We start from the raw sequence: 19,171 nt of genomic DNA on the forward strand, positions 1-19,171 counted from the left end.
GACTGTGAAGGAAAAAATGTAATACAGTAATACTTTAATTAGGACCAACAGGAACACCCTGAAAAAATGTGCAAGCTTTTGAATTCTACAGAATTCATTTTAAATCCTACTTTACCCTTTAAAAAAAACCAATGAAGAATTCTGGACAAATTGAAAACTTAAGACACATTTCTGATTATGTCTAATAAAGATGCTATTCTAACATATATTTGATTTTTTTAAAATATAAGTCATATTGTTACCTTTGTTACGATTTTCAATAGCACCATCTTGTTTTTTACCTAAAACCAAAAATAGTAATCATTTTCAGAAATTGGTAATAAATCCCTAGTATGATCACATTGAATACGAATACAACATACTAAAGTATGGTTCAGAATTTATTTTTTTAGACATTTTGTTATAATTATTCTGTCTTTTTTATCATTATCTGACATGTCTCATTCAACACATCTTATTCTAGTGATATTGCTAAGAATACTTGAGTGAAACTTGATTCTTCAGGCTGACAAACTGAAAGCTGAAGATTTGGAACATTAGCTTGAAATAATTCAGATATTGAAGAGATTCTGATTTCATTTTTAAATTTATTTTGAATGGCTGAAGAGTATTAATGAATTCTAAAATTACATTACTCAAAATTTACATAAAGAGTAAATGAACAACAACTATCTATGTGCAATTATTTCTAAAATAAATTTACAGGATTTTAAACGTGCATACTTTTCTTGTCCCTTTTCTGTTTTTCCTTTTTTTCTTCTTCATCTTCCCCTCCAGCACCAAGTAAAGTAAAGATAATTCCAGTTTGTGAGTTTACCCCTACACCAGTAACTACCATTCTTCCAGAACCTTCCATAACATGTGTACCTAGAATGAAAAAAGCATGTGTGAATTAAGGGTAAGCATTGTGACTTTTGTAGCTTTATGAAAATATTAATGCTTATTTATTTGGTACATATAAAGCAGGGGTGTCAAACTGGTGGCCCGTGGGCCGGATGCGCCATGCCAAAACCGTGCCCACCGCATTGCCGGCAATGGAAAAAAAGTCATGATACGTTGCGACACATCACGTGACGTTGCGAGTTTGACACCCCTGATCTAAAGAGTTCAAAGTAGCTCACCTATAATTATCTTTCATTATATCTTCTAATAAACCTGTGAGGTAAGTTGGTTGAGAGAAAATCACAACTCTCAATTGCTAGTAAAACCTAAATCCATGATAATACTATACAAAGATACGATCAACAAAGCTGTATTAAAAAGAAATACTTTATTTTATCAAAGATGAAGTCACGAAAGAGGATCAAATGGTCTCCTGGTGCTTTGAACTTTTAATATTATAATTTCAGCATAATAATTGATTGCTTAGACATATCTATCACGTTATTCTTCTTCATGATAAGCATGTAATGTAAAGTACGGAAAAAATACCATCTTTCCCCCAAAATAAGACCTGGTGTTATATTTTTTTGGCCTCCAAAAGAGGCACTAGGGCTTATTTTGGGGGGATGTCTTATTTTTTTCCTTATACAAGTGGTGGCGAGCACAGGGGCAAACGGAAGTGGGAGTGCTACTACTGCCAGCCCGGCCCTTTCCATCCCACTGCTTGTCCACATCTTATTTACATCTTATTTACATTTTCACTACTGCTTTTCATATATTTGAATCACTCTAAACAATGATTGTGTTATCTTACACTGGATGTTTTAAGTACAGATGTATAGAAATGGAGAAGAGAGAGAGAGAGAGAAATTACTATGAATTTTAACTTCAATAAATCAGCAAGCAAGCCCACTAGCCTACCACTTGTAGTGGAAAACTTTTCTAATCAGACTTCACATTTCTCCTGCATAAAAAATGTAATCTTGACTGATCTTATTTTCATTGTTTTGGATTACATTTTGAAGCTTCAGAGTAAGGATTATGTCTCATAGACAGAAACAGAAACTTTCTTTGAGTCCTTCAATTGGAATTTATAGGAAAGAAGTTTCCCTCTGAGAAACTTTTAAATAAAGGCATCAAGTGACCTTTATAGTGCAACTTGTACAATTCCAGTTTATAAAAATAAATAGATATTAGATATTGGTAGATATTTTAGAATTTTTTAATGATTTATATATAGCCACCTATCTCACACAAGTAACTCTGGGCAGCTTACAAAATTAAAGGAAACAAACCCACCAAACCAATCCCACATCCACACCCATATAATTCCACATCCCCTCCAAAATAGTAGAGCTCATCTACTCTCACTCTAAATGCATGGGGAAATAGCCAGATTTTCAATAACTTGCAAAAGGCTAACAGGGTTAGAACCATCCACATTCCAGAGGGTTGGGGTACGGGGCTCTTATTCCAAAGGGCAAGTGCTGCCACTGAGAAAGCATGGCTCTGGGGTCCAAGAAGATCACACAGTTTTACAGCAAGAATCTGGAGCATGCCCTCTTGTAAAACAATAGGAGAAAGGCAGTCCTGGGAATTATAAGCAGCATTTTAAATTGCATCCAGAAGCTTATTGTAAGTCTGTACATCTTACAGAACAGTGCTGGCACACAAATGTAATGAGAAATGCCAAAAACAGCCCGTTCTGCTGCATTCTGGACCACCTGCAGCTTCCAAGAGAAGCCCCATGTACACTGCATTACAGCAATTTAAACATGAGTAAGGTGAGAATCTGAGAAACCTGATTTGGATCTGATAGCTTCTTTAGATGCAGAAAAATGCTTCAATGTGGTATGATTGAGATTGAGATTTATTAAATTTATATGTCGACCTTCTCCCCAAGGACTCAGGGCGGCTCACAACAATTAAAAAATTAAAAAACAAAGTACAAAATTTAAAAAAAGAATTAAACAATGGATATAATAAATAAATGACAATTTAACCCAATAAAAGCCAAATTTAAAACCATAGTCAGTCCAGGTCCGCTTGTTGGAACATCAATGTCTTCAGGTCACGGCGGAAGGACTGAAGGTCAGGGGCAATCCGCAGCTCCGGAGGCAGTTCATTCCAGAGGGTCGGCACGCCCACAGAGAAGGCTCTCGCCCTGGGGGTCGCCAGCCAGCACTGCCTAGCCGATGGAACCCTGAGGAGGCCGACTCTGTGGGAGCGAACCGGGCAAAGGGAGGTTGACAATGGTAGCAGGTGGTCTCGCAAGTACCCCGGACCTAAGCCATGTATGGCTTTAAAGGTACCGTATATACTTGAGTATAAGCCGAATTTTTCAGCCCACTTTTTGGGCTGAAAAATTCCACTTCGGCTTATACTCCAGTCAACAAAAAAAACTTAGCGAGGACTTGTGCGCGGCCGAGGCTTTGGTGCTTCCGGGATCGCGCGCACCTCTCCCAAGCCACCGCCGTCCGCAGACCTGCCGAAGTTTGGGAGGTTTGGGGAGGTGCGCGCGCACCTCCCCAAACCTCCCCAAACGTCGGCAGGTCTCCGGACCTCCGTGCCCTGCCTGCCTGCTTCTTTCCGCTGCGGAAAGAAGCAGGCAAGCAGGGCGCGGAGGTCTGCTTCTTTCCGCAGCGGAAAGAAGCAGGCAGGCAGGGCACGGAGGTCTGCTTCTTTCCGCAGCGGAAAGAAGCAGGCAGGCAGGGCACGGAGGTCTGCTTCTTTCCGCAGCGGAAAGAAGCAGGCAGGCAGGGCACGGAGGTCTGCTTCTTTCCGCAGCGGAAAGAAGCAGGCAAGCAGGGCACGGAGGTCTGCTTCTTTCCGCAGCGGAAAGAAGCAGGCAAGCAGGGCGCGGAGGTCTGCTCCTTTCCGCTGCGGAAAGAAGCAGGCAAGCAGGGCGCGGAGGTCTGCTTCTTTCCGCAGCGGAAAGAAGCAGGCAGGCAGGGCGCGGAGGTCTGCTTCTTTCCGCAGCGGAAAGAAGCAGGCAGGCAGGGCGCGGAGGTCTGCTTCTTTCCGCTGCGGAAAGAAGCAGGCAAGCAGGGCGCGGAGGTCTGCTTCTTTCCGCAGCGGAAAGAAGCAGGCAAGCAGGGCGCGGAGGTCTGCTTCTTTCCGCAGCGGAAAGAAGCAGGCAGGCAGGGCACGGAGGTCTGCTTCTTTCCGCAGCGGAAAGAAGCAGGCAGGCAGGGCACGGAGGTCTGCTTCTTTCCGCAGCGGAAAGAAGCAGGCAAGCAGGGCGCGGAGGTCTGCTTCCGTGCCCTGCTTGCCTGCTTCTTTCCGCTGCGGAAAGAAGCAGACCTCCGCGCCCTGCTTGCCTGCTTCTTTCCGCTGCGGAAAGAAGCAGACCTCCGCGCCCTGCCTGCCTGCTTCTTTCCGCAGCGGAAAGAAGCAGACCTTCGCGCCCTGCTTGCCTGCTTCTTTCCGCTGCGGAAAGAAGCAGACCTCCGCGCCCTGCTTGCCTGCTTCTTTCCGCTGCGGAAAGAAGCAGAATTCCGTGCCCTGCCTGCCTGCTTCTTTCTGCAGCGGAAAGAAGCAGGCAGGCAGGGCACGGAGGTCCGGAGACCTGCCGACGTTTGGGGAGGTTTGGGGAGGTGCGCACGCACCTCCCCAAACCTCCCCAAACTTCGGCAGGTCTCTGGACGGCGGCGGCTTGGGAGAGGTGCACACGATCCTGGAAGCACCGAAGCAAGTCCTCGGTAAGCTCCGGGCGGTCACTTGCTTCGCGTCTCCTGAGGGAAGGGGGGGCGACTGGAGCGGGCGTGTTTCCTCGCCTGCTGGGCGCCGCGATTTGCCCGGGGAACGCGCGGGCCCCGAATGGCAGCGTGGAGCGAGGAAGCGGACAGCCAGGGCTTCCCCGAGAGCCGCGGCCACACAGGGTATTCCTGTGTATTCAGGCTTGCAAAATGGCGGATCGAGCCTCTGCTGGCGGCAGAGGCTTGCAGAGCGCGGATCCAGCCTCCGCCGGCGGCGGAGGCTTGCAGAACGGCGGATCGGCTTATACTCGAGTCAACAACTTTTTCCAGTTTTTGGGGGTGAAATTGGGGGTCTCGGCTTATACTCGAGTCGGCTTATACTCAAGTATATACGGTAATTACCAGCACCTTGAATCGCACCTGGAGGGCAACCGAAAGCCAATGCAGCTCGCACAGGAGTGGTGCAACATGAGAGTATTGAGATCCTCCCATAAGACCCGCGCGGCCGCATTTTGCACCAACTGAAGCCTCCGGGTGCACTTCAAGGGCAGCCTCATGTAGAGACCATTACAGTAATCCAGGCGAGAAGTGACAAGGGCGTGGGTGACTGTGCATAGGGCATCTCAGTCCAAAAAGGGGCACAACTGGCACACCAGGCGAATCTGTGCAAAGGCCCCCCTGGTCACAGCAGTTAGCTGGTCTTCCAAGTTAAGCCGTGAATCCAGGAGGACACCCAAGTTGCGGGCCCTTTCTGAGGGGGGCAGTACCTCCTCCCCCATCAAAAGAGATGGAACATGTTGGACAATACGAGATGCCGGGATCCACAGCCACTCGGTATTGGAGGGGTTCAGCCTGAGTCTGTTCCTTCCCATCCAGACACGCACCACCTCTGAACATGATTTGGGGAAAAATGAATTCCTGTGTGTTTATTAATGGATTAAAGTAATATTTAATTAAAATTTAAATCAGCTAGAATGATTATTAATGATATAAAAGTTATTTTTTGATAGCAGTGGCATATACACCTTAATGAATTTTTGCCTATAAAATATTATTATATATTACATTACATTGTGCTATATTTATTATACTATATTTAGTTATATTTATGTTATGTATGTTATGTTACATTACATTATGTTGAAATTTCTTAAAAATAAGTTTTCTCTTTTGTAAAGTTTAGTATTAAAATTACAAGGTCTCTTCTTTTAGCCAATTATATTAAATTTTGGGATTCAAAGTAGATGTAGAGTAACAGAAATTACTATTTATTCAGATGATATTTTCCTATTTGTGATAACCTTCAAATCTCTTTACCTCAATTTGTAAATACTCTAAAGTAACATAACACATTAAATCATTGGGTTACTTGGAATGTTTAATATATTTCTGCTTACATTATAGATATTAATGGCAATTTGTGAATTATTGGGTTTTGCCTATTCTCCAAATTTTCTTACATATCTTAGAATATGTAGTTCTTGACTTATGCCCACAATTGGAATTGGAACTTCCACTACTAAGCAATGCAGTCCTTAAGCAAGTTGTGCCTGATTTTACAACTTTTTTACAGCAGACATTAAGCAAGCTCAGGTTCCCCCACTGACTTTGCTTATTGGAAGCCCCCTCAGAAGATTGTAAATAGTGATCACATGAACCCTGTGTCAAAGCTATGATAATGGATGTTGTCACTCTGACACCTGAGAATCAGTAGCCAATTTTACTTTTGCTTCTAATGTGCCTTTTCTATTCTTGCAGAGTTCAGATGTAGAAGGGGGATGGGATGAATGCTTTGAGGGTTTAGCTAGCCATAACAATGTAGAAGTGTGGGAACTCAAGGACATGGTCTGAGAGGCCGGTGAGAAAAGCCCACATCTTGCGTTAATTAGGGTATGTGATTTATGACAGCATTTGTGGGATGGGAATTGCAACTTGTTACTTTGTATCTGGGGGTAGGGAATTTCAGTTTTGGGTTCAACTACGTGAGTGCCGATATTTTGTTTCCAAATAAAATGTTCTTTAAGGAAGAATTCTTGCCTTGAAGTTCTTTTACTGGTTTCATCTATCACAGGGGTGTCAAACTCAATTTCATTGAGGGCCACATCAGCATTGCGGTTGCCCTCAGGGTGCCGGGTGAGTATGGCCAGGGTGGGTGTGGCCTACTGGGTGGGCGTGACTAGAGTGCATATGGCCTACTGGGTGGGCATGACCAGCTCTACATTCTTCGCATCAAGGGTGCCTATGGGGGCCTGGGCAGGAGTGGGACAGATCTGAGGGTCTCTGGCAGAAGGAGAGTCTCTGGGCCAAAGCCAAGGCAGTGGGGGCCGTTCCCTCACTGTTTCCAGGATGGATTCGCGGGCCACATGAAACCACTTCGCAGGCCGGATCCAGCCCCCGGGTCTTGTGTTTGACATGTCTGATCTATCGGAACCATGGCACCCTGGATACTGCAAAATTCATAAGTAGATGCTGGTTGCTAAATGCATGAATTTTGATCATGTGATAATTGGGATGCTGAACAGTTGTAAGTGTGATAAGCAGTTGTAGATCACTTTTTCAGTGCCATTGTAACTCTGAATGGATGTTAAAGATATGGTTAAGTCAAGGGCTACCTATATTCCCTTGAACATTCATTAATATATTTAAAGATATTAAATTGCATTGAACATTCCTATGGGTCTATGGGGAAAATAAACATGGTCAAACTGATTATTTCTTCTACACTGATTTACACTTTGAGTTGATTTTTTATATTAATTCCTTTAGACGTTTTATATCAAGAGAGAAGTTATTCAGGTTTTTTTTTGTGGGATAGCCATATGGGTTTTTGTTTTGTTTTTTAGCTTAATGTAGGCTTAAACACAAAGAGTGGGGGTTATGTATGTTTAACCTCTAGGATTTTTAGTTCTACTAAGTGGCTTATATTTTCACTAGTTTTTATAAATAAAACAATCCTGAGTATAAACTATTATAGAAATAATTTATAGGGAGTGGGAATATATTTATGGCAGGTCATGATTCTTACATGGAAAAAAATATTCCATACATATCTTATTTGTATTGTGAAAGAATTAAAGAATTAAAGAAATAAAGGATTTCATTATACTAAATGAAATGCAAGTCAAAAAATAAATTATTTATATATCAAACTTTGTGGATTGCAGCATTGCATTGTATCTTTGAAATGTTAATTATGCATCACTCTTTACTTTGAAAATTTATTTCATTACTGAAATATTAAACAATTATTTATTGCTGATTGGCCAGAATAATTTATTTATTTATTTATTTATTTATTTATTTATTTATTTATTTATTTGTTTTTATAAACCGCCCTTCTCCCGAGGGACTCGGGGCGGTGTACAGAATAAGGTAGGCATACAGAATGAACAATAGTGAAAACAAACAATAGTAAAATACAAACTGGGACCCCAATTAGAGCTATCAGGCCAGGCCGGACTGCTGGAACAGATAAGTTTTTAATTCGCGCCGGAAGGTGCGGAGGTCGGGGGCCATCCGGATTTCGGTTGGTAAGCTGTTCCAGAGGGCTGGCGCACCCACTGAGAATGCCCTCCCCCTGGGGGCCACCAGCCGACATTCCTTGAGCGGTGGCACCCTGAGGAGGCCCTCTCTGTGGGAGCGCACAGGACGGTGGGGTGCTGACATTGGCAGAAGGTGCTCCCGTAGGTAGTCCGGACCCATGCCATGCAGGGCTTTGTAAGTCATTGTTAGCACCTTGAACTTCACACGGAAGGCAACTGGAAGCCAGTGCAGTGCACGGAGGAGAGGTGTGATATGGGAGTATCGGGAGGCTCCCAAGAGTGTCCGTGCCGCTGCACTTTGCACCAGTTGAAGCTTCCGAGTGGATCTCAAGGGCAGCCCCAAGTAGAGAGCGTTACAGTAGTCTAGGCGAGAGGTCACAAGAGCATGGGTGACTGTACGTAAGGCATCCAGGTCCAGATAAGGCCGTAATTGGCGAACTAGTCGAACCCGGGAGAAGGCCCCCTTGGTCACAGCTCCTATGTGATCTTCCAGGGAGAGCTGCGAGTCAAGGAGGACACCCAGGTTGCGGGCCCTATCAAACAGGGGGTAGTAACTTGTCCCCGATGTTAAGGGATGGGATGTTCTGAGTATCCTGGCTTGCCGGTACGTACAGCCATTCAGTCTTGTCCGGGTTCAGTTGAAGCCTGTTCCTCCCCATCCATTCCCGGACCGCTTTCAGGCAGCGAGACATCACGTCGAGGGCATCACTGATGTTGTTTGGAGTTGAGATGAAAAGCTGGGTGTCATCAGCATACTGATGGTACCCTACTCCAAAGCTGCGAATGATCTCGCCCAGCGGTTTCATGTAGATGTTGAACAGGAGAGGCGAGAGGACCGACCCCTGAGGGACTCCGCAAGCGAGAGGCCTCGGGGTCGACCTCTGTCCCCCTGCCAACACCGACTGCGAGCGACCCTGGAGAAAGGAGGAGAACCAACGCAGAACCGTGCCTCCCACTCCCAGTCCCCTGAGGCGCCGCAGCAAGATACCATGGTCGATGGTATCGAAAGCCGCCGAGAGGTCTAATAAGACTAGGACAGAGGAATGGCCCCTGTCCCGGGCTCTCCAGAGATCATTTATCAGAGCGACCAATGCCGTCTCCGTGCTGTAGCCCGGCCTGAAGCCCGATTGGTACGGGTCTAGATACACCGCTTCATCCAGGATCTGAGGGAGTTGGTGCGCCACCACGCTCTCAACAACCTTCGCAAGGAAGCGAAGATTGGAGACTGGACGAAAGTTATTCAATGAGGATGGGTCCAAGGTGGGCTTCTTGAGGAGAGGCCTCACCACCGCCTCCTTCAAGGCGGTGGGGAAGTGACCCTCACTCAGAGAAGCGGAGATGACCGCCAGGAACCAGCCTCGTGTCCCCTCTCGAGCTGCATATGCCAGCCAGGAAGGGCACGGGTCCAGTAAGCATGTGGAGGAGCTCAACCTCCTCATAATCCTGTCCACTTCCTTAGGAGTCACAGGATCAAATTCCTCCCAGATGACGTCGACAAGACTGTCCATGCCTTGTTCTTCCAACTCAGCCCAGTTGGAGTCCAGGCCGTTTCGGATCCGAGCAATTTTATCCAGCAGATATTGACCAAATTCCTCGGCTCGACCCTGCAAGGGTTCCTCCCTCACCTCTTGGTTCAGTAGGGAGCGAGTCACCCTGAACAAGGCAGCCGGGCGATTATCTGTGGACGCGATGAGGGTGGAAAAGTAGTTGGATTTTGCCACCCTTATCGCAGCGAGATAAGACCTGGTGAGGATTCTTAATCGCAATCGGTCGGATTCGGATCGACTGGATCTCCAACGGCTCTCTAGGCCCCGTCTCCGACGCTTCATTTCCCGGAGCTCCGCGGTGAACCATGGGGCTCGCTGGGATCTGCGCCGGGTCAGAGGCCGCAAGGGTACAACTCGGTCCAGAGCCTCCGTGGCTGCCTTCTCCCAGGCTTCCACTAAGGCATCCGCCGAGCTGTGAGCAGGGAGTGCATGTGCGTCCCCAAGCGCTGCCTGGAACCTATCAGGGTCCATTAGGAGCCTAGGGCGGTACCATCTGGTTGGCACCGCGCACCCACGGCGGGGGGTGGCAAAGGGGAAGTCTAGCCGCACGAGGTGATGATCGGTCCATGACAGGGGCATAATAGTCGTGGCACCCCCACCGATATCATCGCGCCACCGTCCAGACAAGAACACCAAGTCTGGGGTGTGGCCTCTCTCATGAGTCGGTCCAGAAATTATTTGCGACAGGTCCATGGCCGCCATGGAAGCCATGAACTCCCGAGCCAGATCGGACGATCCTCCCAGGGACGGTAGGTTAAAGTCGCCCAAGACCATGAGTCTTGGGAATTCAACCACCAACCCTGAGAGGACATCGAGTAGCTCGGGCAGGGCTGCCGCTGCACGATTAGGTGGTAGATATGCCAGCAGCAGGCCCAACTGCGCCCCCGGGCCGTATCTCAGTAGGAGAGACTCACACCCGACCATCTGAGGGACGGTGATCTCTCGCGGGCTAAGGGATTCCCTGATGATAACTGCCACTCCCCCGCCCCTCCCATGGGTCCGAGGCTGGTGCAGCACCTGGAAACCTGGCGGGCAGAGGTCAACCAGAGGGACACCACCCTCTTGGCCCAGCCAGGTTTCCGTGATGCAAGCCAGGTCCGCGTGCTCGCTCTCCACTAGGTCACGAACAAGGTGTGCCTTGTTAGCTACGGACCTGGCATTCAGGTAGACCAGCCTTAGCATGGGAGGCTGCACACCTTCGCTCCCGGGACCTCCGGGGAAGTACGGAGGGTCGGAGCGTCTCACCGCTTGTACAGAGCGGAGATGACACTCCCGGTGACGATACGGCCCTCTGTTTGTGCACCTTCTGCCGTTCCCCACCATCCTGGGAATAGGATGTTCGTCAGTACGCCATCGGTTATTGTCGGGGACTGGTCCTCGTTTCTCACCATCGCGAATGGTCGTAAGCCTGGCCTGCGTTATGGCACCCGGAAGGTTTGCCTTCCCCGAGCAGCCATACTCTTTTCCCGCCCCCCTCCCTAACCCGACAAAAAACTTAACAAGAAACTTAACCAGGGGCCTCTTGTTGGTCTTGTGATGGAGGCCCCTGACCCTGCCTGGCCATCTCTCAGAGGCCCAATGGTCGGGCCCGTCATCGAGGTTTGATGTATTGAAGGCAGGACGAACCCAGGAGAGGGGGGAACTCCTGAGGGCGAGTAGATCTATGCAAGAATATTGAAGACGCATAGGGAGCATTGCGGAGCATTGGGAAGGCGGTCCCCTGGGTGGAGCATTAGAAGGAGGGTCTAGTCGGGTAGGTGGGTATCTGGACCGTCACCCAGCCACTGCCACTTGGTTGGGTGAACCCCAGAAGCAGGCCACTCCCCATCCTCTCACGATGGGTTGTGATTCTGCTTCTGGGGGTGGTCCAGGACCCACTCTGGGTGAAGCATACCCCATAGAGCTCTCACCTCTATGGGGCTGCAGGTGTAGGACAGGCCACTCTGCCACCGTGGCTTGCACCCAGGCCCATCATGTCCTGTGGGGCGAGGGAGGGCAGGGGGGGGTTCGGAGCTGGAGGAGGCCAGATGTTGATGGCCTCGGTGGTCTAGCCGCCGTCATCTCCAACGGTCAGCTGCATCCTGGCGTCTTTAGGGGTGTTGATCGGCACGGAGATACCGTCGGCACCTAGGGTGCGGGCCGTGGACGCCACGCCGCATCTAGTGGTGCTGCCGTCGAGGGGTTTTCGGTGAGATTGGGTGACCGGGGCCTGGAGAAGTTTAGCGCCGTTGTCAAAGGCCCCTCGGTGGTGGTCGATCGGGTCCGCATAGCCGGTCTGCGGCATCTCCTTGATCCCAGGGAGATGCCGCCGCTGTTCAGGAGCAGGCCAGGAGGTCGAAGCAGGGCAACGACTCCGGCCCCGCTCAGGGCGGTTGCTGCGGCTGTCTCTTCCGCCGCCTAGCTGATCCATTTGATCCGCGGGGTCTTTCCTGATCATCCCTGGCGTCGCTGTTGGCCAGGGAGGCATAATAGGGAGCCGAGGGTGGAGGCACCGGCCCTACTCTGGATGGCTGCAGCAGTTGCAGCGGCTCGGGGGCGGGTTAGAGGCGCCCCATCGACACTGCCCCCGCCGGTGTTCGGGCCCGTGGGGAGATGACAGGCTAGGGCCCCGCGGGGTACTCGCCGTCGCCGCTGCCGACGATGCCGCTCCCTCCGCTACCCAGCTGGTCCGCAGCGCCTCCGTTGGTCGCTTGGGGACGCCGCCGGAGGAGTCGAACAGGTGCGGGGGTTGGGGCAGGGCAGAGATGTTGCCGCCGTCGCCCGGGAGCCGGTCAGGGGGCCGGGGCAGAGCAGAGCCTCCGCCCCCCCCTGGATGGCTGCGATGGTTGTCGTGGACCGAATAATAACATACTGAGGGCCACAGTATCAATAATTTGTAATAGTGTTCTATTCTAGTATACCAGTATTCTAGAAATTATTTAATCTTATGGGAAAAAAGATATTATATGCTTAATTAAACTAATCACATTAAAGGATGCTTGTATGTCTGAAATCCTACCTGTTGTTAGGACCTATCATTTTGGTCCTAGGGAAGTTAAAAATGTAATACATAATATATAAGAGCACTAGTTCTTACCATACCGTGACCTGGGAAGACAATGTGTCATATAACCTACGTCTAGAAGTAGGAAACTTTGTTCAGTTTCCATAATATCTCATGATTAGATCCTAGCTATCATTTGATCACTCACCTGAGAGCATCATAAGGTCTCGATCCAACACTTTCTTAACAAGATCAGATTCTCCAGTGAGCGAGCTTTCATCAATTTTGAGGTCATTGCCTTGTATAAGTACACCATCAGCTGGTAAAAGGTCACCTAAAACAGAAGTCAAAACTACAATTAACAAACAAATAAATAGGTTATAGAGATCACAATAAAATAAATGGGTATATTTACCATATTTTACTTGTGCAATGTCACCAACAACTATGTCAGCTACAGGTATTTGGATGACTTGGCCACCCCTGATGACAGTAAACTTCTGTTCTTGTTCAATGCGGCTTTGCAATCCCCTGAACTGCTTCTCTTTACTCCAGTCATTAAAAGCTGTCACTAATACCACACAAACGACAGACAAGAGGATTGCAGCTCCTTCAATCCATCCTGTTTCACCTTCTTCTTCTTCTTCTCCAACTGATACTGTTCCACATACTGTAGAAAGTAAACAAATAATCCAAATTTCATATTCAGTTTTTATATTGCTATAGTTTATTCAAAATTTGCAATTATTTAATCCATACAATCTTTACTTAATTATATTGACTATGTTCTAATAATAATAAACACATCTGCTTATACAGTATTTAAATTTAAGTACCTCAGTTGCTTTCATATTACATACACTTTAGCAGGTAGTACAAGCTATTACTGTATTACAACTATTGTAAGGCTTTTTAAAATGGACATCTGCCCATCTCTCATGCCTTTAAATATATTTCTATTTCCACAGATTTTCAGAATTTCCTGCTTCTTTAATCTCAGTGGATTTTTTATTGTTTTAGTTTTATTTATTTATTTAAGAAAGTTTATATGTCTGCCCACTCTCAGTGAATCTGGGTGTCCTATGAAAATAAAAACCCAATATACAAACAATAAAAACAACAGCCCCATAATATTTTAGTTTATTAACATTTATTCTAATTTAAGCATTTTAGCTTAGATTGAGTGGTTTTACTCTATATTCCCATAGCTAGTTACAGAGGATCAATAATATCTTCTTGGAAATAAATAAGGTGGTAAAGCTGTTTGGAACAAGCTCTCCAAATCTTTCTTCTTATGATGTAGTTTATAATCTCAGAACATATGAAAGAAGCAACTGTGATAAAACATACTGTTTTTGCACTCTGATAAGACCTAAACCTTTGCTGGCATATGTTGAATTCTCAAAACAAGAAGGTATCATCTCACCACCCACTTTTTTCAATTTTGGAAAGTGGGTAGTGATAGAAATGTCCTCTGTTGGTCTCTCATTAGAATGATCTAAGTTGTAAATTTACATAGAAAAATTACTGCAACACTCTTAGCTCTCAAAGTATCCTTATTTTTTCCAGTTTTTGTATGAAAACTTATGAAAAAAATTAAAGGACCAAGATTAACAAATCACCAACCCATACTTGCATAAAGGGTCATGCAGTATAGCATTTAAACCAATGCTCCCAATTATCTTCTTTGTGATTTTTCATTCATTTATTAAAATTTATTTGGCCACCCAACTCATTCTCAGTGACTACGTTTTAGTAGCAATATAAAAGTAACATGACAAGGATCAACACTGTTCCTTTGGCATTAAAGTAATCTTCAAAGTAATCTTCAAAGCTACGTATCTGCAAACACTTATAAAAATAAATGTACAAATAAATAAAACTAACTAATCAATATGCTTTGTGATATCTTTTATTCTTCTACTTCTAATTGAAGTACATCATATCCAGTTACTAGCCATCTTCAAAAAATTCAAAAGAAATATTTGCAATACACAGAAGGGAAACTTAAGCATCTCTCCTTCCACTGTTTCAGCAGACATGTATTTTGCTAGTGGTATGTCTGCTTCAAAAGGTTTCATGTGTGTATGCATACACACCTACACTGCAGAAAGCTGGGAGCAACTCCCCAAGCAATTGTATGAGCCTTGCAAAATAATTTGTAGGGAAGTATTTAATCTGTCCTCTTACAAGTTGCAGAATACCTGTTCTTAAATGGATTGAAACACAAATAAACAGATAATTTTAAACTAATCACTCATAGTTATATGAGTGTCCTGCATGTGTGGCGGAGCTGGACAGGGATGGGCCACACCTCCCGTGATGGCCAACCTGACCCTGGGCGAGCCGGATTGCTTCAGCTGCGAGGAGCCTGGCCTAAGTTTTCTATTGCCCAGGCCTCCTGAAAGTGATGGGAACTGCAGCCCACCTCAGCTGGAGTTTAGCTGAGCCACAAAGTTGAACACACCCATAAAGCCGTGGTATGCCCCGAGCGAGGAAGCGTGAGCTTTGAGGGGGGAGGGTATTTCTGCGGCTCATACCGTGCCTTCCCAGTAGCATTCAAAGAAGCTAATCGTGGTACCGGTAAATACAAATCATCTTTTGAAATATAAAGGGACGATTACAATATTGATGATGAATGGAAAGACAGTTTCCAAAGCCTTCCTCCCCCACTGAATGAAACCTGACTTGCCTGGGGGGCAGGGATGCCTGGCCAGGCTGGACCTTGTGATGAAAAAAATAAGATACCCCCGAAAATAAGACCTAATGCCTCTTTTGGAGGCAAAAAAATTATAAGACCGGGATAATAAGTCCCAATTTTTTAGTTGGAAAGGCTCTATATTGGGATACAGAAAACACAACAATTAAGCTTATTACCAAAGGTGAACAAACAATATTAAAAAGGGCATGGTAGGCATCTCCACCAGAGATGCTAACCCTTCCTAGGTACCACATTCAGCCCATTTTTTAGTATAATTACAACGAAAGAAAGTTGTTTATCTGGTGATTCAATAAGTTCTAGAGGACATTATGTTTTATTAATTGTGAGGATCAGTGGATATTGAATTAAAACCCAAAAAGCTACATTTAAAAGTCTATCAACAATTTTCTGCTAAGCAAAAGGCTTTTCCCTTCATTACTCTTTAGAATTCTCCTGTTCCAAAAAGCTGAGGCATAAGAAGGTTCTGGGTGGACAACACATTGGAATGTAAGAAGAAACCTCATTCACCATCTGATATAATCAACTGATAGAAAGAAAAATGATTCAAAAAAGAACAAATGGAGCCAGTCATATAATCACACTGTCATAAAATACTACTTAAGCTATATGGTTTATGTCAATCAGGAGAAATAGATTCTAATTTAAGACCAAGGATGGGGCAAGTGAAGCTGCAACTTAATCCTCTCTTGGCCTGAGACCAGACCTTGCAATTACTGAGAAATATTAACAGTGCTACTTCCTCCTAACTTCTAAGGAATAAATACAAACATAGCAACACAAAAAAGGGAAAAAATAACAATGAATGTGAAAAGAAACAATGTCTTTAGTTTCCTGGCTAGTTAGCAAATTTTTACCTAATTACATTTTTAATTAAATGCTAAAGCAGCCTTCCCCGTCTAGTGACATCTAGGTGGTGGCTGATTTAATCAGTACTTCTAGTCAGCAAGGCTAAGGGTTTTATTGGATAAGGATGTCAGGTCTACTCAAAGCAAAGGTATGCAGTATCTTTGTGTGAAGTAGAAAAGGATGCTTTGAATTTGGTGTCGTCAGCCATGCTATACCTGTCAATCTTTTCACAGGCGTGCATGGTAGCTATATGGTTTCTTACACACAAGAGCTTAAGTTAAGGACAGTGCTCATTATTCCTTAGTTCCTGCTTCATTTGTTGTTGTTGTTAGTTGCGAAGTCATGTCCGACCCATCACGACCCCATGGACAACGTTCCTCCAGGCCTTCCTGTCCTCTACCATCTTCTGGAGTCCATTTAAGCTCACGCCTATTGCTTCAGTGACTCCATCCAGCCACCTCATTCTCTGTTGTGCCCTTCTTCTATTGCCCTCAATCTTTCCCAGCATTAGGCTATTCTCCAGTGAGTCCTTCCTTCTCATTAGGTGGCCAAAGCATTTGAGTTTCAACTTCAGGATCTGGCCTTCTAAAGAGCAGTCAGGGTTGATCTCCTCTAGGACTGACCGGTTTGAACGCCTTGCAGTCCAAGGGATTCGCAGGAGTCTTCTCCAGCACCATAGTTCAAAGGCCTCAATTCTTTGGCCCTCAGCCTTTCTTATGGTCCAACTTTCACAGCCATACATTGCAACTGGGAAAACCATGGCCTTGACTATACACACTTTTGTTGACAGGGTGATGTCTCTACTTTATAGTTTCCTGTCTAGATTTGCCATAGCTTTCCTCCCCAGGAGCAAGCGTTTTTCAATTTCTTGGCTACAGTCCCCATCTGCAGTGATCTTGGAGCCCAGGAAAATAAAATCTGTCACTACCTCCATTTTTTTCTCCATCTATTTGCCAGAAATTAAGAGGGCCGGATGCCATGATCTTGGTTTTCTTAATGTTGATTTTCAAGCCCACTTTTGCACTCTCCTTCTTCACCTGCAACAAGAGGCTCTTTAGTATCTTTACTTTCTGCCATTAGAGAGGTATCATCTGTATATCTTAGGTTGTTGATATTTCTCCCGACAATTTTAATTCCAACTTTTGATTCGTCTAGCCCTGCCTTTCTCATGGTGTGCTCTGTATATAAGTTAAATAGACAGGGCGACAGTATACAGCCTTGCCGGACTCCTTTCCCAATTTTGAACCAGTGGTTCTGTGTCCAGTTCTCAACTGTTCTCAACTGTTGCTTCTTGACCCGCATATAGGTTTCTCAAGAGACGAATATGATGGTCTGGTACTCCCATCTCTTTAAAAACTTGTCACAGTTTGTTGTCCACAAAAAGCCTTGGTGGAACAGTGGGCTAATGCCTCTTTAAGTAACACCAGCTGCCTGCAATTAGTGCAGGTTCGAGTCCCACCAGGCTCAAGGTTGACTCAGCCTTCCATCCTTCCGAGGTAGGTAAAATGAGCACCCAGATTGTTGGGGGCAATAAGCTGACTTTGTAATAATGCCGCTGGGGGGGGGGGAGAAGCAGGCATATACATAGAATGAAGGCTATTGCTAAGCACATTGATTTGTGCTTTAAATTGTAAGCCGCCCTGAGTCTTCGGAGAAGAGCGGGATATAAATGGGATTAAAAAAAACAATCAAAGGCTTTAGCATAGTCAATGAAGCAGAGGTAGATTTTTTCTGGAACTCTCTAGGTTTCTCCAGGATCCAGCATATGTTGGCAATTTGATCGCTAGTTCCTCTGTCTCTTTGAAATCCTGCCTGTACTTCTGGTAGTTCTTGATCCACATACTACTGGAGTCTAGCTTGTAGGATTTTAAGCATAACTTTAATAGCATGTGAAATGAGTGCAATGGTGCGATAGTTTGAACATTCTTTGGCATTGCCTTTTTTTGGAATTGGAATGTAAACTGACCTTTTCCAAGCCTGTGGCCACTCTTGAGTTTTCCAAATTTGCTGGCAAATTGAGTGTAGCACTTTTACTGCATTGTCTTTTAAGATTTTGAATAGCTCAGCTGCAATACTGTCACCTCCACTAGCTTTGTTGTTGCTCAGATTTCCTAAGGCCCATTTCACTTCACATTCTAGGATGTCTGGCTCGGTGTCAGTGTCCACCCCATCGTGGTTATCTGGGACATTAAGCTTGTTCTTCTGTGTAGTTTTGCAACCTCTTCTTAATCTCTTCTGCCTCTGTTAGGTCCCTGCCATTTTGATCCTTTATCATGCCCATCTTTGCATGAAACGTTCCCTTCATACCTCCAATTTATTGAAAAGATCTCTGGTCCTCCCTATTCTATTGTTTTCTTCTATTTCTTTGCACTGTTCATTTAAGAAGGCATTCTTATCTCTTCTAGCTATTCTCTGGAATTCTGCATTCAATTGGGTGCATCTTTCTCTTTCTTCCTTGCCTTTCGCTTCCCTTCTTTCCTCAGCTATTTGCAGCTTCCTCAGACAGCCATTTTGCTTTCTTGCATTTCTTTTTCTTTGAGATGGTTTTAGTTGCTACCTCTTGTACAATGTTGCAAACCTCCATCCATAATTCTCCAGGCACTCTGTGTATCAGATCTAATTCCTTAAATTTATTTCTCACCTCTACTGTGTATTCATCAGGGATATGATTTAGTTCATACCTGACTGGCCTAGTGCTTTTCCCTACAACATTGGGCAGAATCATTTAACTTTAAATCTTGTAACCTGTATTCTTATTTTATTGCTCTGTACACCGCCCTGAGTCCTTCAGGAGAAGGGCGGTATATAAATCAAATAAATAAATAAATAAATAAATAAATAAATAAATAAATAAATAAATAAATAAATAAATAAATACTTTCTTCAATTTCAGTCTAAATTTTGCAACGAGAAGCTCATGATCTGAGCCACAGTCAGCTCCTGCTCTTGTT

The 19,171-nt window shown here is 45.3% G+C and overlaps 1 protein-coding gene across 3 annotated transcripts in view; it reads right to left on the reverse strand.

The window, feature by feature from the left end:
* The window catches only part of ATP2B1 (ATPase plasma membrane Ca2+ transporting 1), an 83,660-nt gene that overhangs the window by 23,817 nt on the left and 40,672 nt on the right, over positions 1-19,171 (reverse strand). For all 3 annotated transcript variants that reach the window (XM_081331978.1, XM_081331977.1, XM_081331979.1), the window contains 4 exons: positions 13,068-13,322; positions 12,861-12,986; positions 724-867; positions 243-281 (listed from right to left, as the gene is read on the reverse strand). In XM_081331978.1, coding sequence (XP_081188104.1) covers positions 243-281; positions 724-867; positions 12,861-12,986; positions 13,068-13,322 — 564 coding nt within the window. The remainder of the gene's footprint in view (positions 1-242; positions 282-723; positions 868-12,860; positions 12,987-13,067; positions 13,323-19,171) is intronic.

The sequence above is a fragment of the Vipera berus genome (genome assembly GCF_964194415.1).
Source record: "Vipera berus genome assembly, chromosome: 6".
Lineage (NCBI taxonomy): Eukaryota > Metazoa > Chordata > Lepidosauria > Squamata > Viperidae > Vipera > Vipera berus.